The sequence below is a fragment of the Trichoplusia ni genome, chromosome 1 (assembly GCF_003590095.1).
Source record: "Trichoplusia ni isolate ovarian cell line Hi5 chromosome 1, tn1, whole genome shotgun sequence".
Taxonomy (NCBI): domain Eukaryota; kingdom Metazoa; phylum Arthropoda; class Insecta; order Lepidoptera; family Noctuidae; genus Trichoplusia; species Trichoplusia ni.
The window spans coordinates 18,324,469-18,348,568 of record NC_039478.1 but is presented as its reverse complement, the minus strand read 5'-3'; the positions used below and the strand labels follow the sequence as shown (position 1 = coordinate 18,348,568).

The window sequence follows — 24,100 nt, the reverse complement described above, 5'->3', positions numbered from 1 at the left end:
ATTGTAGTCGACGTGCATTAGCGTAATGTTCATAATATTTTTGTTAACAGAACACGCAGGACTTGGCGTAACTAATTAATAATGGATGTTGATTTCGTGATGCTTGTCTAAGGAGATAATGACTATTATTACGGCTCTCCTACATGATAATAGGCGTCATAATAGCTACTCTTACACATCGAATAAAAGTCACAAATATTTTCACTGTATATTAATTTCAATGTTGTGGCAATTAATTCTAAAGTACAATCGACTACACAATACTGGTAGCAGTTCGACATTGACACGGCCGTTGTTCCCAATGGTTAAGGTTGATTTTCGTAATCTGTTTTTGCTTTACCCGCGCGAATGACTGTACGTGCTAAGCCTAACACATTTTTAATGTTTCATGGTTAATAAAATAACAAGGTCAAAAGGTTACTTACACAAACAAGCAGAATTCTGTAGTTTTTTGTTTGCTTCATAAAGATAATTTATATTACAGTGCGGCTAATCTACTGCAATTACGTCCAAACAGAATTGCAGAGAGAGTTAGAACTAAGTGCAACTTTCAACATACGATTGAAGAAATCTGGCTAATTCTAGATAGAAACATTTTATTATTTAGTAACGGATTCCAAATTGGTATGTCTGTCGTTAGGCAATGTTGTGACTCTCACGCGATGAAGATACAAAACGTATACTACTTGGTACACGTCACCAATCTCTTACGTAATGAAGATTGAAGCAATGAGGTGATAAGATTTGTTTCATCAAAGATTATGATATCGTATTTGCGGATCGTGCAACACGTACACATGTTTGTGTTTTAAATACATATGATAGACGTAACAGGATCTGATATACGGCAGCTAGCAACCGTACGGCTTCTATTCAGTTTAGTATAATTTGATACTGTTTTGTGTGAAGGCTTTTCTGGAACGGAATATCTAAGTTTACAAGAGGTAAATGAAGCTGTTATTCTAATTGTAATATCATGATTCATGACTTGTGTAAGTCAATCATTTTAATATCTAATTTGAAATCAGCGATGAACTGATAGTAAATTTGAGTCATACACATAACACATTATCACTATAAGCTAGCCTATTTTTTTTTTTTAGTTTGTTTCTACATTCTTTCTCAGGGTAGACAGATAGTAAATGTCGCCTTCAGCGTTCTCAAAAAAGACATGTAAAAGCGATGATGTATGTATATCAGCATCCCGAATAAGTTAGCTTCATTTCATTAATTTATGCACTCTATAAAGCTACAATTTATCTACAAAGAATACGAGAATATTTTAAAAAAAGTACGTTGTTCTAATTATTTATGTGCGGGGGATAACAAAATGAATTATTTATACATTGGATAGTATAATCTTAGTTCCTACAAACCACATCTAAGTCTATAAATATTTATTCTAATACAAAAATTCTTGTAACACTCGTTTTTATTAATAAGTCAGCGACCCCGCGTGAGACGGTGCTCTTTTATATCAATTTTCTTTGAGAGTAATGAAGAGAAATAGCTTACGTTAGATGTGGTATTATAATAATAAATCGAAAGTTACAATCATTGAAGTACGTTACTGGCCATAATCCACGGTTATACGTAAAGTTTTCGACGTTGTATGAGTCCAATCTCGGGAACTACTAAACCGTTTTCGAAAATTCTTTTTCCAATAGTAAGCCAATTATTTCCAATCATTGGCGAGTATCATATAGCTTCTATATTATACCATGCCGAACTGGGTATGAGTCAGCTAGTTATTAATAAAAGAAACAGTTTTATACAGAAATTTAAATGGTCTTCAATTTCAATTAGTCTGCAATGCAGTGTGCTCAAGTAACATACAGTATAACTCACCACATGCCAGTCTAAAAACATTTTCCCAAAACTCTACATTAGCATGAGAACATAAACATTATTATACTTCCATTTTGTTATGCAAAACAGAGTTAAGAAGTCTTGACCTTTAAGTAGAATTTGTAGGATTCTATTGTTACCGTCGTCTACTTCGTTAGAGATTTCTCAGTGTTTGCTAAGAAGTTTATTTTTATGAAAAGGGGCAACAATAAGTACACGAAATCGCAGATAAATAAATCAGAATTTACTAGAAATTAATAAGTTAATTTTTGAAGAACTCTCAAAGTATAGCTGTTACAAATTGGTTCTTATTATAAGCCGCTTTGTCACTGTTGCCCTGGCATTTAGCTGGATTAGATTCGCCAACCATTATTTTTATTAAAACGGCGTTAAAGAACTCTTTAATTTCCGATACCTATTTTCGCTCTACGATTACTATTATATTATTGCAATATTTCCCTTACGATTTCAAAACATCAACAGTATTCAATAAGCAGGTTCAATACCACAGAATTAATAGCTATAAACTTAGCTATAATGACTATAATTTCAGGTCTTTCAACAACTGCAGTGTTACCCGGCTGCACTAACGTTCAAGGTTAACGAACTGTTTTGTGTAGCTGATCTTTACTCCCACACTACGACTCTTAACTAATGCTTTTGACTTTTAAGGAAAGGTTTATGTTACGCTTTAAACCTGTATTATAATGAGAAAAAATCGATTCATTTACAGTTATGATTACCCTTTACGTGTAGCTAGAAGAACAACTTAGAAGAATAACTTTAGAGATTTTGAATTATATAATAGGATATTCTTTAAATGTGACACTTGGCTTATACATAGGTTGAGCAGTGAACAATATTAATAATCAACTCATATTGTGTCGATAGCACTTCTTTCGATTCTTGTATTTTTGATGCGCTCAGCATCCGTATCCGGTTATTTGCAATCTTAAGAATCGCTTGATTCGTTTGGATACATGAACATGAAAGATCAAAGGCACTTCCATACATTAAAGTTTTCTATGTAACCTGACTCTAAGGGCAAAGCGAGATTCAGGTTCTAAGTCATCCAAAATGCTATGAAAGCCAAGGTTTTACTTCCTTTTAGAAATAATATTTGTCTCGGGACTAATATCAGACAAAAACAAGTCAACACATTTAACAAGAATGTTGAGATGAACTTCAAACGACTAAAAATATTTAAAAGCAGCAAATAAGTACCTAATATAAAAAGTACATCTTCACAAAAGTAAATCTTAACATATTTCTAGCCACATATTCCTAATACGTTTAATGTTATGTCTAATTAACGCAGTCCAAAACGTTTAATAGATGAACATACTTCAGCATAAACGGTTGTGAATCATCAACGAAATGACCAGACCAAAATATAAGCCGGCGCCATGACTAATGATACGATAGACCATGCTAACAAAGATGTTGTGAACTTGTGACAAGACTGACAGCTAATGTTTTTAATTACAATCAACTTTGTATTCCCAAGTTTACAATACAATCGTTACTAAGACACAAACATTCTTATTATAACTAATGGGTAGGAAGTTAACTGTTGAACTTTGGTTGGATTTGTCATCGGAAATTTTATTTGGATTTCGAGCAGTTTTTAAATAAACAAGTCTGCTGTTTTGTAGTGTATTCAAGACAATACGTTACCACAATATTGCCCACGTAGTTTCATATAATTTGTAACCTACGACACTTATGAAAAAAGGGATTTTCAACAAAGATAAGAACACATATATTATAAGAACCTTGACGGTAAATTAGACCAAAAAATAAGATCACAATTCAAACCTGTAAAAGTAGGAATTAAAATAAACCATGAACTACTTAATTAAACTCAAAATTATCAAGAGAAAATATATTTTAGTATTCATCCATATTGCGAAACCTACTCCTTCTTCTATTTACTATGCATATATTTACCTTTGGTTCCCTCTTTACGTCGTAAGACAGCCTTAAAATGACGTCATAGCATTTCACTATGCGCTTGTCAGATTATTTTATGGGACCTGTTGACTTCTCGGTCAGGGTGATGTACAATGCCGTTGATAAACATAGAGGTTTTATAACTCCAGATAAAGGTTGCGATTAAATGAGGATAAACTATCTAAGCAGGTTTTATTAAGGCCGTTCACTTACTATTACAGTAAATAGATAATAATATACAGCATTTAATCGTATTTTAATACCGGGTCAGCTTATGATGAACATACGTTTACCATTTTCACTAACATTGCTATTAAATAAAGCTTACGAATGCAAAAACTGTTTCTCTGGGTTTTGCGAGTTTCTCACCGAGTGATAGTAAGATTTCTTCGCCGCCATATAAATGCTTTTAAGGTTTCCCTTACATAGTGTAATTTGCGAGAAAGGCGCTTATTTATACGAAACGAGCGGTTTTAAAGTATTTTTTATATATTTACAAAGTTAGTCGACCTACAGAAAAGCTGAAAAATATGGGACAGAAGCCTTTTCAACAACTAAACAAAACAAAATGCAAGTCACATAACTGTCAAGTTTCTTTGTTCTATTTTTAAATTCGAATATGTATTATTCCTTTCAAAACTGAGAACGGCATCACAACAGTTGAAAAATATTTTCTTTATGCCATAATTAGTCGACAAAGACTATGCAGCCAGCCAGCAGCAGAATAAATAAAGTTGACTCACAAAAAGTTTTCATTGTATAATTCCGTACTTAGACTTTATAAGCACGGTCACATCTATTTATAACTTGTTCCGTAGAGATAAGAAATTACCTTCTACTTTTACAAAGATAAAAGGGGAACTTAATTCAAAGAACGGAACGAATGACAATTTAATTTTGCTGGGGTAGCGAGTCTTTTAGACCATGAGATTTGTAAAAGGAAATCAAAGACTCGGCGTCTGAGTCACAGATTAAAAGCTCAGTGACTTCATTTATATATTTTAGGAGTGTGATATCTTGGCATTACGTACAGAGCTTTTTATGCAATTGAAAATTCAATATTCATGTTTAATGAAAACTCTTGAGAAAATCTAGGCTGTATGAGGTCAGTCCTTTTTGAACTAGAAAAAACTACATTTGAGTCCAAATTACAATTTCAACCCATTTCCTTTATCATATTTCTACCACTATCACCTATTAGTCTAGACAACTTATCGATATTTACAAATACATTAACCCAGATCTAAATACTCCCTTAATCACACAAAGAAACTTATCACCGATGAACATTTCCGGTCAAGTCAAAGGAAGTATTATGTCAATACAAGTCACATACAATTCAATCATTCTTTAATGAATGAAATGAGTAAAAAAATGACGTAATTTAAGCGTAACTAATAGTTGTCGGTAAAATTATGCCATACGACGGAATTCCACTGTCCGGTAAGGAGAATTAGTCATTAGCTGCAACAGAAGGAGTAATTAACTCGAGCAAAATTGCTTGATAACATTTTTATGACGTCAATGACTCAAGTCTGAAGAGTTGACTAATTTACTGTGTGTAATAACCACCTGGACCTATACTTCATAGGCTCGTAGATAGGGTCTTTGCATTATGGTCAATGATTATCACTGAGTAATCACCACAGTATGAAATCGTTAGAATCTCACATATATACCTGCGAAAATATTATAAAAAAATATTTGTAAGAATGTGTACAAAATATTGTTCCTTAATAACAGTCATGTTTCAAACTTTCAAAGCCAAAGAGTGCAAGAATTGCTAAAACACGGATACTTTCGAATATTTAGCAACAATTTCTTTACGTCAAGGAAGCAGAAGTTAGGTAATCGTAATACCAACTTTTAGACAATTTACTAAATACAATGACGCCAATGTTTAAGCAAAGAAAGACAACGAAATGATTTCTAAAACCATTTCAATCACGATTATGACTAAACAAAAGATTATTCACGTAGTCTTAAACTTACAAAGAATATCAGATTCATCATAACAGCCAGTATTACTCATATATGAGATTCATCTTGGTACAAAGAGCGAAATTAGAACTATCATAGTGGAGACTGTAGGGCCGTGTTCTAAAGCCTAATTTGGGATGATGCCAAACATGGCTTGTCTAAGAGAAAACTTTATAGGTGTGGTGGCTACCACAAAGCCGTAGTTGGCAACTACTCTCACTTGATCGGCAATTACGAAGAAAACCGACGTAACACATTGTCACGCGTCATAAACTCAAGTTGAGAGACTTAAGATGAAGTCATGAATGAACCTTGGTGCAGCTGAAGCTAGCTTTTTTAATGTGACATTGCCATTTAAACTTCAAGGCGAGACGACTTTACAGTAAATGCAAACGTTAAACAGGTCTCCGGTATTTAGCAGTTTGTTAACTCGAATACATACATGTACTGCTAATGAGGGATGACCCGTGCAAGTAACTGTAATTACATTTCTTTATTACAGAAATAAACCATCTGACTATTTACATCGAGTAGTTGACAACCAATATATTGAATTCAAAATCTTGTTTTTTACTTTATGCCTCTAACGTTTTCGTTGTATGAGCATGGTTGCTCTTTTTCGCTTTATCTTTAATGTCATCTTCGCAGAAACCCTAACAAGATTTTTTAGTTTATTTCCTCCGCAACAAAGTATCAGGTGACACGAGCATCTTATTGGCACCATGTGCTAAGCGTGCTCTTCCACATGGCCAATTTGCTCCGGTATTTGATAAAGCCATTCCTTTGCATTAACACATGCTACGCAAGCGTATGCTAATTCGAAAACGCTTTTAAAACTCGCTGGCTTATCATTCTCTTCAAACATTTGACCGAGCGCAGCGACTGGTGTAGGCAATGTACGACCGCTACCGAAGTCCAAAGGGCTTTCGTTAACAGCACTGGAGGCGCTTTTCATTGCAGCTTCGGAAAGAAATGCCTTTAATTTACGATGCGTTCAGCCAGCGTTGGTTGCAATGTTTAGTGTTGAAGCATCCAAGGTCAAGTATCGTAGCGGTAGTATATGTCCAGGGGCGCAGCGCCTTTGAAAACAGGTTTCCCCGGTCAAGTATCGAGTGTATGGAATTGGCCATTGTACATTATTACGTATGCAGCAAGTTTGCTTTAACTTTATGCGGTATTGTTTTTCGAACCGGATCTCGAAGGGCTTGTATTTGTATTTCTCATTTTATGTTTTCTTAAGATTATTTGAAAGCGCTGTTTTATTACGTATGCGTTGAATACATCGTCTTTATCTGCGAATACTGCGAAGTGACATCAGCATAAGATTCGTTATTAATTGCATCAACATGACTGTTTATTGTTTCGTGTTCAGCGTGCGTTTATTTCTGTTTTGTAAACTGAGAATCTTGGTTGTATAATCCAGTGTTACATGAAAACAGTACATTTCACTTTAAAATCGATTGGCCTCGACAAGTTCTTTGCGGACATAACGTGTAACGCAAATTCACACGGGACCAAGTGAATCGAAGGAGGTAAGTAAGAATTTTGGGTTAAGGTACAAAATATCTGAATAGTTCGAAATACCATAAGACCTGCAAGTCCCAATAAACGGACATAATGTTGAAATCAAATTGTATTCTTGCATCTACATCACTATATAGCCCGACAGTGCTTAGTGACCGAAAAGTTGACCGCGGTGGTTTGTGGTTACTCGGTCTATACAATGTGGACTGTGGTCCCCCTCGTATTTGACCAGAACGCGTTTAGGTACAGTTCTTTGAGCCAGCGACTACTTATAAATTCATGTTTTGGTTTGGCTATTCAACGCTAGCAAAAACGGAATACGTCTTCGGTCTTCTCAACCGAATATAATCAATTTATTCGGTATCACATAGTTTAGCTTGGTTGCCAGCTTACGTCATGCTTGCATCAATATAAAACCACAAGAACTTTGATCTCAAACTAAACGCATTTGCAAACAATGATCCGTTTTATAGCAACGCTTTTTGAGTCATCCTGCAGTTGTTAAAGTTGTGTCATTGGAAATTGTACATCCGTTGAGTGGACAATTCAGGTATTTTAAAATGCAATACGTTATATAATCAAGCAGCAATTCTATTCTATTAAGTCAGCTGATAAATAAAAGGTGATATCATTTTCTATCTGTCCCAGCGACCGCACTTAGAAAAAACTAATCTGATCATTCACCTTCATTGTCAGTGGATACTGCTACTAATTCTATCATTAACGGTACTGTGACGTCATAGTCCACTTAGAATAGTTGGACATAACTTGTAACAGCGGTTTAATGTTGCGTCATAGACGACACGCACCATCAGTAGCCAGTAGTTCAAAGACCCTTAATTAAATCTCGAAGAGGGAAATTAATGTACTTCTTCCCGCTACCATGGAACGCTAGAAAAGGTCGGTGATATTTCTGTTTCATTCTAAGTTGTAAACATCTAACGTTGATGTCAGATAAGGGGAACATGGAAAGAGATCGTATTACACTGTATATGAAGCTGTGGTATAAAAAGGTGATAAAAAAATGTATTGTGTTCGTTGCTTCGAAATCGAAAACCGAAGTGGATGTAAGTGGATGAATTTTATTTTGAATTCCTGACAAAGCATTCAAGTATCACCAAAGCGAACTTTAATAGAGAAACACAAAATGTGCAAAGTGGCAGTAGCAACTTTACGCATTGCGATTTAAGTCAAGCATGAAATAGTTTTTATGCGACATGTAAATTACAAAACGGAATTAAAACCAGTTGTTATTCAGAACACGTTCTTGTTTATTTCGTGTTGGACGCATTTTTGACATATCTAATAGTTTAAACAGGTTCTTATAATTTATTTCACAATCAAGACCAAACAAAATAATCTAAACAATTTAAATAGGAAATCGGAAGCTCCAATCGGATATCAATCCTCAGTTAACGAGTAGCAAAATTGGCACAACAGTAAAAGAATATTAACGAAACCGCAATAACCACTGCACCGGGACCTGTTAATGCCATAATTAGAAATCGGACGGTACAACGATAAATACCGGCACGTACAGCGCATGCGCCCCGATTGAATTTGCAAAACAAACAAGTCAGTGCCGTCAGGTGCACCGTGCATATCGTATAACAGATGGTATTTCATTCCGTAAATATTATTGTGATATCAGTGCCGTGCACGAGATAGCTTGAATTTTGTCTTCAGGCCCGAGCTAAAAATCAATAATTATCCCAAAGAGGTACCTACTGTATTTAACGCTTCAACAACTTCCGTCTAGTCTAATGTCAATTGTAGACATTGTAGTGACGTTGCGTCATCCTTTTCAGTACGGCTGGAGGCCACGCACCGATAACACGCTTCGCAACGCTTTGTTTGTGTCGCATTTATACAATTATGTACTTACATTCAATTCTATATTTCATTACAGATACCGAGAGCTCCCTGTCATTTAATATTAAACGAACAGCGTGACCTCAGGACTAACGGTACAAACATAACAAACACCGGATCGAGAGAAAGCGTTGAGGATTTCCAGCGGAGTGAAAGCAACGGTCGCCAGTGCAACCGTAGCGTCGCGTCGAGCGGACGACAACATAACCTCAACATGTCTCTCGCCGTCGCTTCTGCGTTTATTCTTACCAGTGCTGCTGCCATTTACTGGTACGTCAACCGGCACAAACCCTTGAAGTACATCCTGAGCGAGCTGAGATACGCGATAGACATGCAAGGCGCAGGCGTCGGCGGCCTTATCGACGACTGGGTCAACATAAGGAGGAACAGAATTGTGTTGCCAGACGCGGGACGGAAAATTGCCGTCGTCACCGGCGGCGCCCGCGGAATCGGATCCGAAGTTGTAAGAGGATTATTGAAATCGAATGTTTTTGTTATTGCTGGAGTAAGAAAACCTGAATCTATGAAAAAATTGGCGGACAATATGGAAAATGGAGAGAATTTAATAGCTTTTCCCTTGGATTTGCAGTCACTAAAATCTGTTAAGCAATTTGCACAGAATGTGATGGACAGATTTCCTACGATTCATTTTCTTGTCAACAATGCTGGAATCATGTATGGGGACTATCATGTGACTGAGGATGGTTTTGAGAATCAGCTGGCTGTTAATCATCTCAGCCATTTCTACTTGACTCATTTATTGTTGCCAGCATTAAAAAGGGGCGGTACTATCGGGGAGGCGGCGAGAGTTGTAAATGTGAGTTCATGCGCGCACTATCCCGGTCAGATCTACTTTGATGACATCAATATGAAGGAGCACTTTGACACAACAGCTGCATATGCACAGTCCAAACTAGCCCAGGTACATTTTTGGCCTATTTTTCTTCCTACCTAGTAATGATACAATTTATGTTAGTTCTTTTTTTAATTATGTTCTTTGTCTTTTAGTTGATGAGCGCAAGATACATCAATAAGATGCTTGAAGAAGATGGGTGTGCAGTCAACGCCTATTCTGTTCATCCAGGAATTGTTGACACTGACTTATTTGAGAAGACTATGTTTAAGAAAGCATTCCCCTGGGCCATGAAACTGTTCTTTAAGACACCAGCTAAAGGCGCTGTGCCAATACTTTTTGCTTGCTTCGACAAATCTATAGAGAGAAGAGGAGGGCTGTATATAAGTAATTGTACTGAAGGTATCAGTAATAAGTTTTCAAAGAAATTAGATCATCAAAAGAAATTATTTGAAATTTCTTGTGAATTAGTAGGTATTGAAGTAAACAATTTTGGTAAAGCATGAGTCTAGTCATAGTCTATATTTTAGGCAAAATGTAATACTCTTTAAATGACACTAAAGACTTAATCATAAAACAAACAAAATATTTATGACTTTATATTTAAGTAAAATAAATTTTCAATAAAATATATTTATAAAAATCCCGTCGTTTAATTTTGCCTGTTTTGTATGAATAAATTTATGAGTTGATCATTGAATATTTGGAGATAATAGATATGTTATTTGATTTGCCACTATCTTCTAAATGGACATTTACTAAAGTAATTTTAACTTGGCACAGAATACAAAATTTTTTTGCCTGCTTTTCTTATCTCAGCTTTACAATGGACAATAAACAAAAGAATACAGAGTAGTAAAACTAAGACAGAAGGCATTCCTTTGGTTTCTTTAGCCATTATTTTAAAAATATACTGAGCAGACAATGCTTGTTCATTGTCACAAAGTCTAATGGTATGTTATGATATCTGTACTGAAAATAAGGAAGACATAATCACTCCTAAGATATTTTAAAATGCCTTACAATAAAAATCATTCATGGTACATATTTTTAAATGTTTACATAACAAAAAATAAACAAGAAAGTAAAATGGTTGCAGATTTAACTGCAACTCATATTTTTAAGAAAAAAATAAGTAGCTATGCAGGCAAAGCAAACTATTACATGAAGCATGAAATGGTTGTTTCTAGAGCAGTCAGATAATTAATTCTCCTATATTAAGTAACTGGGTACTAAACACTTCCTAATATTATGTGACAGTATTACATAAAGCTATATGCAAAGTCATGAGCTACTGGCATTATAGAATGCTGATCAGTGCCAATTAACATTTTTTAAACGTAGAAAATTATTATCTATGGCAGAATAAAATGGAGGGAATTTCAAGTTTTAGTTAAAAGTTTTGAAGTGAAGTACTAATAAGGTGAGAGAAGTTAAGAATGTAAAAAATGCATTAATTGCACTATTATTCATTCTATCTTAAGCTATCTTCATAATTAAATCAGTGTTTTAGCTCAAGGCTCACAATCAATAGATAGCAAACACTTCAAACAACAATCAGTATTTAAGGATTCAATCATAATTATATTCATTGATGAATTTTAAAGGTTTACCACCAAATAAATTAAATAATTTAAACTACAAATTAAGTTTTAGTCTTACCTGCTAAAAAATCCAGAGATTCCCTTCTTCTTGATGGCTTGTTTGATTGACTGCTCTTGATCATTCAAAGTGACATCAGGGACTTCATCATCCTTAGATGCAGCAGAGCCAAGGGAACACTCAGACAGACTGGAAACTGTGCTTGAGAAAGAGCCACCATCTTTACCTCTGTGGTGGCCGGTCACACTCCCCCATTGCAGGGTACTCTTGGGAGAATCACTGGTGTCACTCTTTTCACAAGTTGACAGGGAGAAGTTCCCTTCATCACTGAAACTACTCTTCTTAGACAACTTGTCAATATCGTCAGATGTTTCCTCCACAGGTTTCTCCACTTTAGGGCTCACGAAATGTAGCTGTTTTGTTATTGGGTTGTAGGCAAGCTGCATGTTATCCAGGGCTTCACTGAGGCGCATCCCGCCTTTTTGGCATGGCGACGACATCGCGATTTCGTAATTCGGACACTACTAACACGATCAAAACTCACATCCATGTTTACGTTCACAGTATTTACTTACGAAAGCCATTATCGTTAAATATCGTAATCAGCTAAATACTCGCGTTTGCTACGAATCTAATATAGCTGATATCACTTAATAAAAACATTACACTAAGTAATTTATTCAATTGTTTTAAATTTTGTTTTTGTTTAAATTAGTAACACAACCATTGATCAAAACAAGGTGTTGAAAGAATTTAATTTACAAAGACCTAATCTAAAAACTGTGTTGATAAAAATAATGATTGATTCACTACTGTTTGATTTTGTTTATGTTCCGATCGTTTCTACCAAAAATAAGAAACAAACACAAAGCAACACACCCATCACCTTTTACTTTCCACTCTAAATTAACATTGACAATAGCGTGGTTAATGTTGCCAGCTTTACCCACACTTTCCCTAAGTTAAATCAAACACTGCACTGCCGTACTGGCACCCCTTTATTTACTATTTTCACAACCAGTAGCTTGTTTCATATTAAACTTATTCATTTAAGTGCCAAATTAAATCAGTTCCATTTGCTTGTTGTTTGCTTGATTCGTTGAGCTCTAAGAATTGACTTTGAAAAAAAAACACACACACAAAAACTTGCTGACACCAAATGTTGGTATAAAAATGACTTTCCTCAAGTAGGTTTAGTAATCAAAATGTATTTGATACATGCAGGTTACTCGCCAACTTATTTTATAAAGGACAGAAATAGATCCACATATCATCATGTCATTCTCATGTACATTTTCATCTTAGTTGTTCTCTACAGTTGAAAAAAATTACCTTCTTTAAGGCTAAGTTCTACGATGGCAACATTATACGTTTACGAAGCTCGTTCAGGAACTGAGATTGAACGTGACTTATTGTAAAAGATTTCCGTCTAGAAATAATGTAAATGCAAAATTGAAATATAGTTTTGAATTTGATTGGCATCAAACAAACATTTATTCAAAAAACTATTCTTCTAGTGCGCTTGATACTCTTCAAAAGATTGCTTCTTTTTTTAATCATAATTGCAGAAAAATCTAAATATGACCGTCATAAGTTGCTAGTTGGCAAATGCTTCAAAATCAAAGGTTTTCTTGGGAGTGTCTTACGAAACATAAATCGCTTGTTATTTTTAGTAACAAGAATGGTTAAACTAAAAGTTGTCAAAAACGAAATTATATACGAACTTACCTCACTTTTCTGGGGTGTTCTAATTACAAGGACACACAAATAAATAATAAAACGTTAACATATATTAAAATAATTTACTTCTGTTTTGTTTCTACACTGAAAACATTTAAAAATACTTTGTGGTCTTTTCGATTACAACCCCGAGAGGTCACGTGAACGAATATTGTTTAGTAACTAATATTATAAAAATAGATTCGATACTATACAATAGAAATATTTACAATTACATATAAACTGCGTATAAATTAACAGAATATCGAACAACCGTGCGTATTTTCGATTTACAAAAATAAAAAATGCCTAGCTGAACTTTATTTATAAAATAAATAGTGTCTCTTCGATTCTTAATACTTCAAATCCTCAACTCTTTGGTACTTTCGATTTGATATTTTCTACAATGTTCAGTTCTGGAAACAGCTCCATTACGCACAAGTCCAGTAAATTGTAGACCAACTGAAACAATAAAGAGGAATGAAGGATATATGTTTTAAATGACAGCTGCTCCACACAATACCTTAAATAGACCTATTTATAAAAAGTAAAACTATTCGTCATAAAAGAATAACCGCCATGCAATTTCGTGTAAGAAAAAACAGCCACAATTAATTCTGGATATTTTGAATAAGACCAAGTTTTATTCAATATTCTAAAATATCTTTACCCTGTGTTCATCACTTTAACAAAATTAAACATACAAATTCGCTGCCAAATGCATTTAAATTAAATTTGTCAAATAATAAATTAGCTGTGTTATGTGTCATGCTTGCCAATTGGAAATTTCCTTATTATTTGGTTGGCGCGTAAATACTTGATAATTTAAGAGTACTTATCGATATTATTACGGCCTTGGCGATAGCAGATATTAGGATGACTAATACATAATTAATAAATAATAGAATACGGAAGATTACAGAGATTATCTAATTATCTAATTATCGATAGATGAATGTTGATAGTCTAAAAATCACATGTGTAATGAATTTTATAGCATGACGTTATTATCAAAGAAGTGGTAAGTGCCTACAATCGAAGTCTCTGTTTTCTTTTTCTATTTAAAGAAGACGACTTCCGGATTAAGGAATTTAATCCTTGTGTCGCGGAGAGTTTCACAAACATTCGAGTCACATGCACAAAGATACCCAGACTCAGAACAAGCATTTGTGGATCACACCAAAGTCTGTGCTAGGCGTGGGTCGATCCTGCAAGTCGTCGCGATCAGGCGTGGTTACCGCAACCACTTGGCTATCATGCCTATCATAGGGGTACACCTAATTTACATGTTTTTTTGTCGAGTTGGGGGGGGGGCTACGGCACCTATAGCATTTTTACATAATATATCAAATGATTTAGGTATGTCTAGCTACGCCGCTGGTACCTGCTTGTTATGCTGCGGCGACTGTATGGCGTCGAAGGCCCTGAGCAGCGCGGCGGAGAGCGCGGCGGGCGCCAGCGCGGGCAGGCGCGCCTCCAGCTGGCGCCGCGCCGCCGCGCGCTGCCGCCCCGCCTCCGCCCGCCCGGAGCTGCGGCGCCCGAACAGGACGCCTGGGGGAGGGAAACACTTTCAATCTTGGGAATTATTGCATAGTTAGCTATCTTGCCCTGTGATAAAAAAAACACTGTCGGCTAATAAACCGATCTAGTGAGTCATAATCACATAAGATAGACAAATCGGTATGGTGTGGGTCCTTTCAAATTCATATTTCACCCATCGCTTTATTATAATAGTCATAAGATTGCAGGTAGACTAGTAATTATAATGTTAAGTGTTTAAAATACCAAACAGAAACACATCTACTAACTTACCATGCCCGAGTCTAATAAGATGAGCCAGCCTCCTCTCTGTGAGCAGGTTTTTCAGCGTCCCATTGAGCATGGTCTCAGCAGCCTGGTCCAGTAGCGGCCGCAGTAGAGACGCCACGCTGCCTATTACTGACCACACCACGCTTCGCACGCGGACCACTTTTATTACTGTAAAATATAAAAAAAAAGTTTAATTGTTATGCGTTTTTATTGATAAATAGTAAAGAAAATTGTTTATTTTTTTTTGTAATGATTATAAAATATGACTTTACAAATTAATAGGATTAAAAAAGAACGAGTTTTCAAAGTATAGCACTAAAAAATATAAAAACTTTTTTCTTTTCTAATATCCACCAAGTAAAAGCGACCGAAATCTAATACATTCCACATTCAATTCACAAAATCAATATGTTTCCCTTGCTTGCACTTCTAGGACTTTACCACTTTGCTGGCTGGTTAGAGGAATAACTTTGCTGGCTGGTAAGAGGACTAGCTTTTTTTCCCCTACTGCTGGACAAAAACAACTCCACTTTCCTTCCACGTCTCTACCAAAGGCTATACATATAAAGTGCCATATACCAGAAGCGTGCACACGCACCTACGTGTACATAAGTGACTGCCTACTGTTTGTCTCATTCCCCGTTCTACTTCTATAACCCATACTCACACAGGTACATGAAGCACTGCGTGAAGCCCACCACGCAGGTCTGGTACTCCCTGTCGGCCAACCCCACTACCGGCTCCACCCCGAAGTTGTTCTCGAACACGCTGTTCAGTATGTTGCGCACGCGACGCTGACGCTTACTGTGCTGTTCCTCTTGTACCTCCTCGCTCATTTCTAGAGCTTCTTCTATGTCACGGGTGCCTTGCTTGCTGTGGGATGTAAATTTTGGGGAAATTTAGTTAATTTAAAAATTATATTTTAGGTGATGGCGAAAAATTAAGGGTATCTACTAATTTCACAGTGAAAAAAAGCAAAATAATTTTGAAGTGTAGTTTCGTATCAAAGCTGGTTGGAGGATAGCAAAAAATACAGTGATATCTATTCGAAACCAAAAAAGGTATTATACAAAGGCAAGAATATAAAGATTTGATCGAAATGGGATTCACCATATTGTCATTCATTAAACTGTTAGAAATTTAAAAGCAGGGGAAAAATGTCTTATTCCTTTCACGTTTGTCTCAATTTTACAAAAAAAAAGCAAAAATACTCACAGCGCCTGATACCGCTCAATATCTGAAGACACCAACAAATTCCTCAAAAAGCTCTCCAAATGCTGTCCCTTCTCCTTCTTAAGTCTATGCGCCACTGTCTGGTATATATTAGCTAAGTCTGTACTGGTAGCGTTCAGGGCCGAAGCCTGCACTACCAGGGAAAAGTCACCGTCTTCCGTAAGAAATATTCTAAGTAATTCACTAGTTTGGAGTAAACTTTTTTGTAATAATCTCTGAAGAAAGTCTTCGTATTTATATCGTAGTGTTTCTAATGGACTGTTGTCTCTGAAATCAAATATTTTATATATTAATTATTTTTGCAAAACGTTTTTATCATCATCATCCTCCTAGTTTTTTCCCAACTATGTTGGGATCGGCGTCCAGTCAAGTACCAGTGGTTTACAAGGAGCGACTGCCTATCTCACCTCCTCAACCCAGCTACCTGGGCAAACGATACCCCTTAGTTAGACTTTGGTTAGGTTAGATTCTGGTTGTCGGACTTTCTCGACGGTTCACGACTGTCAAAGATGTACGAAACCTGCCTTCCGAAACACGGAAGGACTCGTTATGACAAAGATGGTCACTCATCTACGGATCAACCGCGTCAAGCTTAACCTGTGATCGATCCACTTATGCAGTTATAGCTTAGCAACGAGCCAGAGTTTGTTATAGTTGAGAATTAGTAGCTTTGTCTATTACATTGGTTGGTATTGGGACGGGCAGAGTGGACGGCCACCAGAGGCAGTCTGCTGGTGTCGCTAGTGTTACCTGCGCGAGGGCAGCGTGAGGTCGAGCAGCAGGCGGTCCCCGTGGAACTCGTGCAGCTTGGCGCGCAGCAGGTGGAAGTCGTGCTCGCTGCGCTCCACGCTGCGCAGTGAGGGCGCGCCGCCCGCCTGCTGCGGGGGTCAGTCTGCTGGTGTCGCTAGTGTTACCTGCGCGAGGGCAGCGTGAGGTCGAGCAGCAGGCGGTCCCCGTGGAACTCGTGCAGCTTGGCGCGCAGCAGGTGGAAGTCGTGCTCGCTGCGCTCCACGCTGCGCAGTGAGGGCGCGCCGCCCGCCTGCTGCGGGGGTCAGTCTGCTGGTGTCGCTAGAGTTACCTGCGCGAGGGCAGCGTGAGGTCGAGCAGCAGGCGGTCCCCGTGGAACTCGTGCAGCTTGGCGCGCAGCAGGTGGAAATCGTGCTCGCTGCGCTCCACGCTGCGCAGTGAGGGCGCGCCGCCCGCCTGCTGCGGGGGTCAGTCTGCTGGTGTCGCTAGTGTTACCTGCGCGAGGGCAGCGTGAGGTCGAGCAGCAGGCGGTCCCCGTGGAACTCGTGCAGCTTGGCGCGCAGCAGGTGGAAGTCGTGCTCGCTGCGCTCCACGCTGCGCAGTGAGGGCGCGCCGCCCGCCTCCGCGCGGTGCACCGCCAGCGTGAACACGCGCACTACGCCACGCCGCGGCGGCGCCTGCTGCGGGGGACAGAACGTCAGGCGGGGACAGCTTCACACAGTCGGGTGTAAATTAATTTCAGCCAGGTAATTTATACAGGGTCGAAGCGACACCGACTCATTCCAGGGGTTCTAGACATGATGCCAGACCCCTTCCCATTGAAACTTTTCATCGGAGATTTCATGAATTAGCATTTTTTTTCACGTTTTTTTAAATGTAACGTCATATAAAATCATGTTTCCTACCTATTTCAATAATATTTTCTTAAAGAAAAAAACATTTTTTACGAAAAAAGGCTAAAGTGGTCACGATCAGCTCATTAGCAAAGGAACTCGACGCGCGGCCATCGTACTAGTAAGTAGGTACTAGTGAAAGTCACACGTCGAGTGCGGCGGCGCAGAGCCGGGCATTAGCGGCACGGGGGTGTCTTTCGTCCGAGTATAGGACCCACGGCGGGGGGCCACATTCGGTGCTATGGATGTGGTCCCAATATGAGGCGAGGAGGCCGACGCTCTTTACACATCGGCCTCAACACAACACGAGAAAGTGACCTACCAGCCTGCAATACTGGCCGGTGGAAGCCAGTGGTCGGTGTATGAAGACCGACATATTTGATAGGCTTACTTTATGTATGTAACATTGTGTTGCCTATTTTGTTTTATTTTTAGTATGATTATACGCATAAACGTATATGTTCTTTATTAGAAATTTTGTATAATGTATATTTTATTAATTATAAAATTGAATGACGTAGAAATTTATGCCGCCTCCGTGTTCGGGGCTGTGCCAGATAAATCAATGTTTGGGGCATTTCTTTCAGAATAGATTTTATTAGCCGGTAGAAGTTACGTCATGCTCCCTTAGTTGTCACTGAATGCGTCGGCGTCTTGGGTCGGGTCACCTCCTTCCCTCCAATATGGCGAGGGAGGCGATGGCTGACCCTTGCGTCATACTCGTGAACGGGTGCTGCTTGCGGTGGCTGGTCGGTCTGCTGACCTTGGCCGAGCACACATTAGTATTAGTTGACAGTTTAAGTTCATAGTGGCTTAGGCACCACGACCTCAAATACTTGTTTGTTTGGCACGGCACCTTCACATTTATTTTGATATATTTTTCAATAATTATATTGTAAACGGAAAGACAGCGTGCTGCTGGGGAGTTTGTTGCGCCGTTTCTTCTCTCACAGCAAAAGCACTGAAGCGGTGACGGGTGGGCAAAACTGGGTGCAGTCCAATGTAATTTGACCTTCAAAAAGTGCTACTTAGTAGCCTAATTTGTATAAATGACTTTTTGATTTTGACATAAAAAGTCGTATTAAGAATAATAATTAAGAACCTTTCGAAAGAACAGTGATTACTTGGTTTTATAATTAACTAGCTTTTGCCCGCGACTTCGTTCGCGTGGACTTCAGGTTCGTCCCGTCTAGGATTCAGTCAGCGTTTGCAATGTAAGCGCAAAAATGTGTTTTTTTATGCTTATGTGTTATTCTGATGTATAAGCTATATTGTGGTAAAGTTTCATTCAAATCCATTCAGTAGTTTTTACGTGAAAGAGTAACAAACATCCATACATCCATGCTTACAAACTTTCGCCTTTATAATAGTAGTAGGATATTATTCTTGAGCTTTCGCTTCCGCGATATAGTTTAGAAAATAGCATGTCAACGTCGAGCTTCCGCCACGTTATACTGTTGCTGTAGGTACATATTGTAGGGAGTTAAGATAACATCGTTTTGAATACATTGCGGGCTACAAAATTACTAAATGTATGGAAAAAAGGGTTATATTACTAAATCTCTAACCCTTTTTTCCATACATATGTTTTTTTTTAATAATCATTTACAATATTCATACATATAATAATCATTTAATAATCATTCATTTCGAATCATACCGATATTGTAGCTCATCCCACTAACATTATAAAAGCGAAAGTTTGTGAGTGTGTGTATGTTTGTTACTTCTTCACGTCAAAACGACTGAACTGGTTTTAATGAAATTTCGTACGGAGTTAGCTGACATCCTGGATTAACACATAGGCCACGTTTTACTACGGGAAAAGTCCTATTCCCATGGGAAACTTTGGAACCGCGCAACTAGAGTCATCATTATAAAGTGTTAAAAGTGAAAAATCTTATGATTTCGATATTGAATGGGGGGGGGGGGGTACTAAGGGATGGAGCAAGTACTTGGTGTTGGATGGTAAGTCCTTAGGGTTGGATGGTAAGCACTTGCGGTTGGATGGTAAGTACTTGGTGTTGGAAGGTAAGTACTTGGGTTTGGATGGTAAGTATTTGGTGGTGGATGGTAATTACTTGCGGTTTTCTTCAGATACATAATATTTTACATTATTCATACATTTTATAAACAACCATTAGAAATTCTTTACTCGTTGGGGAGTCATTAGAATTTGAATCTGAAAATTAGATTGGCTTACTTCCAAAGTTTGAATAACATTAATTAAATAAATTCTTACCATTTTCGTCTCCACATTGGTCAGCACCACTTTATACGTGCTCAAATCATGTCCTCTTAGCGACTCTTCAACAGCTAGATTATCCAGATAGTTCAATATATCCATATTATCGACGCCATCGCCTTCAGACTCCTCACAATTCGTGAAACAGTCTAACACTTGACCATCCACTGTCTGCGTCTTGAGAGCCCCTTTCAGACGATGCCCGAGTTTTAAAGCAGTATTTAGTAGTTTCTCATGTGGTCTGTAAAGAAAATTTTGTATGTTACAGACAATTATAGGTACTAGCTTGCCACTCACGACCGTCATTCACGAATTATACTACTTACTTTTTAACCATTTGTTTCTGATAACCAGTAGGTATTCTGCTGCCAATAAGCAACTTGTAAAACTGTAAAAAATAATACACCGTTTAAAATAGAAAGAACCAAACTGATGCATCCACAGACAATATAGAATATATCCCGTTTAATGTACGTTTAATTATGATATTGATTTGTTATTACCTCTTCACTATGTAAAAATTTAGGCAGCCATAACTTCTCCAATAACGTGTGTGACTGTCTTGCAGCTTCATATAACGCTCTACTTGTTTGTAACCTGTTGACATTAATGAATAGTTTTAAACCTATTCTATGTTCTAAGTGATTTTGGACATTCAGTCTTATTTACAAAAGTTGAGTGTCATATTTGCGTGGAATTTCTATAAGATTTGGATTGAATATTCGCATTTCGAGTCGTGTTAGAAAGGTATAATGCCTTGGCGGAATATTATCGCCGTAGTTTGCGTTAAGTTCAAATGGTCCCCCTAGTACCGGATACGAGGTTAGGGTACGAGGGTCTTACCACCCTTCACTCTAACCTCGTATCCGGTACCCATGTTTGCCTTTTCTGTGTGGAAAAACAGCATGAGTATTTCCCCAGTAAAAATTAAACAAAACAATTAAATCGCGCCAATGCGCTTGCGCATCGCGACAAGCCCTTGCGTAGCTCGTACACATAAGAAACTCTTTCCTCGTCGCAACAGCGCCAGCCTGCGGGCTCCTGCAGCCACTTACTTGCCGACGGCGTGTTGCTGCAGCAGCACGGCGTCCAGCTCGGCGGCGAGGCGGCCGGCGGCGGGCGGCGGCAGGCGCCGGTACGACGCGCCCAGCGCGCGCGCCTCGCGCTGCAGGCACTGCTGCTCCGACTCACTCAGCTCAGGCTTCAACATCTTCGTTTGGAACGACTCTGCGGGTCATATCATTCATGATATATAGCATTGGCATAACAAGAAAGGACGATGACGGACGATGTAACATTCAGAGAAATACTACTTAGACTATAAATAAGTAACATTACACATCAATTTATCAATATTTAACAAACCAAGTCTATACTCACTAATATCATTATAGAATTGCAACAGATGTATATGGCCGGTCGTCTTCATGTACTGCATGAAGGCGTAGAAGTACTCTTGCTCGCTGATCACCTGGTCCAACTCCACATGTAGGAGCTTGCAGCGCTGCGTGTATATGGACTCCGTCTGACGGGCGAACGTTTCTAGAAATTCTACCTGGACAGACAAATTTGGGGATGTTTAGTGTACGCTTTTTGGACGGTGTCATTGGCGAATGTAAGGTGGTGTTAAATATACACTGAAGCATGAGGAATATAAGTTCTTGTCGAATTTATGGCGCCTAGTAGATGGTCTCCTTGGACGAGTGAACAAAAATATGTTAAACATGGAAATTAATATTCAAAAGTTTTATAATGTGTTCTTTTGCCAAATAGTACATGCAGCGGCAAACCTGGGTTCGCAGTTACCCACTGAGAGCGACATGTCGCGCGTTCGATCTCCGCTAAGGACAAGTGTTTATAAATGTGAAGACGACATATGACTTCAATGTTTGTGAAAACCCCCGCGTCATAAGGATTCCATTCCTTATTGCCGGAATCTTTTAAAAAGAAAATTTTCAGAGTTTGGGTTTCATGTGTAAGGCTTGAATATAAAGTATAAATATCACGGCGCGGGATTGCTTTAATTTAAGAAAGTTACAGTATCTTGCCTTATAATTAGGTGTGGAGGGCAGCTGCGCCATGGTTTCGTCCCCGGTGGCGAGGATGATGAGCGTGTTGAGGATGTAGGGCTCGGCCAGTACGTCCGTCAGCGACAGCAGCACCCAGCCCGCGAATATCTCGCGGATTAGCACGCGGAACACACTGACAAAATAATTCAATTTCAATTGCGCTCCAGAAAAAGGAATTTAAAATTGGAAGTTCATCAAAGTTGACGTTGGCATTGAAAATGGCGTTTTGTAGCCACTAAATCACAAAACATAAGAAAGTCAGAGTTATTTCTTAATAAGAATAGGTATTTTTCTAAGTGTATAAAACGCATTTAAAGAGACTTCGGTAATAATTAAAAAAAGGCATTTTTTTTTATATATGTTATTCGAACACTTGCATAAAAAATAACTATTTCTCTGAATTAGGAAAGACTTCAAAGGCTAGTGCTAACAAAGCTTAAGGAGAAGCAAGGCCTCAAGTTCAGATATTCTCATAATTGATTCTCATAGCTAGAAAACACTAGTAAATGATTACTACAATAAGTTATACTAACTCGTTGGTATAGTCATCCTGCTTGAGCAGATGCGGCATGAGCGCGCTGGCGAGGCAGCGCAGGTAGCGCAGCTCGGCGCGGCGGCTGGCGGCGGCCGGGTGCGGCGCGCGCCCCGCCCGCCGCGCCGCGCACTGCCGCAGCGCGCACGGCAGCAGCCGCCCGAGCACGAAGCGGCCGTAGTTTATCTACGGGGACAGGTACGTATGCACGTAGACTTAGCGATTGACGTGGGTAAATTGTTGCATCGTTTAATAATTCTAAAATTTGGGAAGTAAATTATAGCCACTCCAGATTTGTATTAGTGCTGCTAGTTCTCCATATTAAACTAAATAAATAAATTAAAAAGTATTTTTAATACTGTAAACTTTACGGTAGCTACAACGTGTATAATAACAGGGCCTTTTTCTGATGCGAATTCATCAAATGAGATCCTCCGCTTGGGATTGAAATTGAACGGAAGGGATTGTCAGACTTTTACTGACTAAACCCCACCTATGTTCATTTTATGTATCATGGAACAGCACAAAGGGCTCTTTGGAGATTGTTCGAAAGAGCCCCAGTATATAAAGGGCAAAGGCTTTATATACTGGGGCCGTTTGGGACAATCCCGCTGTCCCGATAGGCATCACGAGCCCTAATGTGATCCACAGAGAACAGTTATAATATGATCATCATCCTATAGACATCGTCCCAGAATCATCAACAGCTAAGTTTAAGCCCTTCTTATTAATGCATTTTTTTTGAACTGAACAAAATAACTTATCTGAATCAGACTGCAAATATTTCATTTTATCTTCCGTATCACTAATGGTATCGAACAAAATAATGCTGAGGTAATTCAATTAGAATGACGTCAAAGATTTTTAACACTATTTATAGGTAGATAAATAGTTATAAAAATGTAATTCAATTATCTGTACCTTTTATTGCGTAACTATTATAGATTCCAAATCCGAGAACCTCTTTCAATTCCACCTCTTATCCCTCCTACAGTTACCGGCACGGATCTTGAGCGCTGACCTTCACCTGCGCAGAAGTGATTTTTTGGGTCCCTTTTGCGGTATGAAGTGAGGCGCGGGGCGGACTAAAGCGCAGTGATTGTCATAGCCGTCACTGGTGATTGGTTGAAATTCGTTCTTTGCTGCAGTTGCATGCACCTCAAGACGACGAGTACGCACAATTGATTGGCGTTTTATTTTACGATGCGCAAAGCGATCCCC

General features: G+C 38.3%; 3 protein-coding genes and 1 long non-coding RNA gene across 4 annotated transcripts in view; 1 reads left to right on the top strand and 3 right to left on the bottom strand.

The window, feature by feature from the left end:
• Window positions 1-12,555, bottom strand: part of LOC113497856 (TBC1 domain family member 14-like) — a 45,751-nt gene extending 33,196 nt beyond the window's left edge. The window contains exon 1 of the mRNA XM_026877612.1: window positions 11,693-12,555. Within this exon, the coding sequence (XP_026733413.1) occupies window positions 11,693-12,132 (440 nt within the window). The 5' untranslated portion in view covers window positions 12,133-12,555. The remainder of the gene's footprint in view (window positions 1-11,692) is intronic.
• LOC113497866 (retinol dehydrogenase 11-like) lies at window positions 8,212-10,667 on the top strand. The gene is made up of 3 exons (XM_026877623.1): window positions 8,212-8,372; window positions 9,215-10,099; window positions 10,186-10,667. The coding sequence occupies exons 1-3, from the start codon at window positions 8,253-8,255 to the stop codon at window positions 10,534-10,536; spliced, it is 1,356 nt and encodes a 451-aa protein (XP_026733424.1). The 5' UTR covers window positions 8,212-8,252; the 3' UTR covers window positions 10,537-10,667.
• Window positions 12,556-13,418: 863 nt separating the features above from the next.
• On the bottom strand, window positions 13,419-14,834 carry LOC113497853. Its single transcript, XR_003400938.1, has 2 exons — window positions 14,736-14,834; window positions 13,419-13,813 (listed from the first exon to the last, which is right to left on the bottom strand). It is a non-coding gene; the product is annotated as an uncharacterized LOC113497853 (long non-coding RNA).
• Window positions 14,835-16,997: 2,163 nt separating this feature from the next.
• The window catches only part of LOC113497839 (lysosomal alpha-glucosidase-like), a 29,224-nt gene continuing 22,121 nt past the window's right edge, over window positions 16,998-24,100 (bottom strand). Inside the window, exons 24-32 of the mRNA XM_026877596.1 lie at window positions 22,881-23,065; window positions 22,327-22,480; window positions 21,659-21,833; window positions 21,334-21,505; window positions 20,782-20,875; window positions 20,605-20,666; window positions 20,276-20,519; window positions 17,761-17,820; window positions 16,998-17,596 (exon numbers count right to left, since the gene is read on the bottom strand). Coding sequence (XP_026733397.1) covers window positions 17,468-17,596; window positions 17,761-17,820; window positions 20,276-20,519; window positions 20,605-20,666; window positions 20,782-20,875; window positions 21,334-21,505; window positions 21,659-21,833; window positions 22,327-22,480; window positions 22,881-23,065 — 1,275 coding nt within the window. The 3' untranslated portion in view covers window positions 16,998-17,467. The remainder of the gene's footprint in view (window positions 17,597-17,760; window positions 17,821-20,275; window positions 20,520-20,604; window positions 20,667-20,781; window positions 20,876-21,333; window positions 21,506-21,658; window positions 21,834-22,326; window positions 22,481-22,880; window positions 23,066-24,100) is intronic.

Excerpts from the sequence above, each read along its gene's own strand:
- LOC113497866 (XM_026877623.1), top strand. The coding sequence starts at position 8,253 with ATGTCAGATAAGGGGAACATGGAAAGAGATCGTATTACACTGTATATG. Across the intron at positions 8,373-9,214 it reads AATCGAAAACCGAAGTGGAT|ATACCGAGAGCTCCCTGTCA; the intron begins GTAAGTGGATGA and ends ATTTCATTACAG. Across the intron at positions 10,100-10,185 it reads CACAGTCCAAACTAGCCCAG|TTGATGAGCGCAAGATACAT; the intron begins GTACATTTTTGG and ends TTTGTCTTTTAG.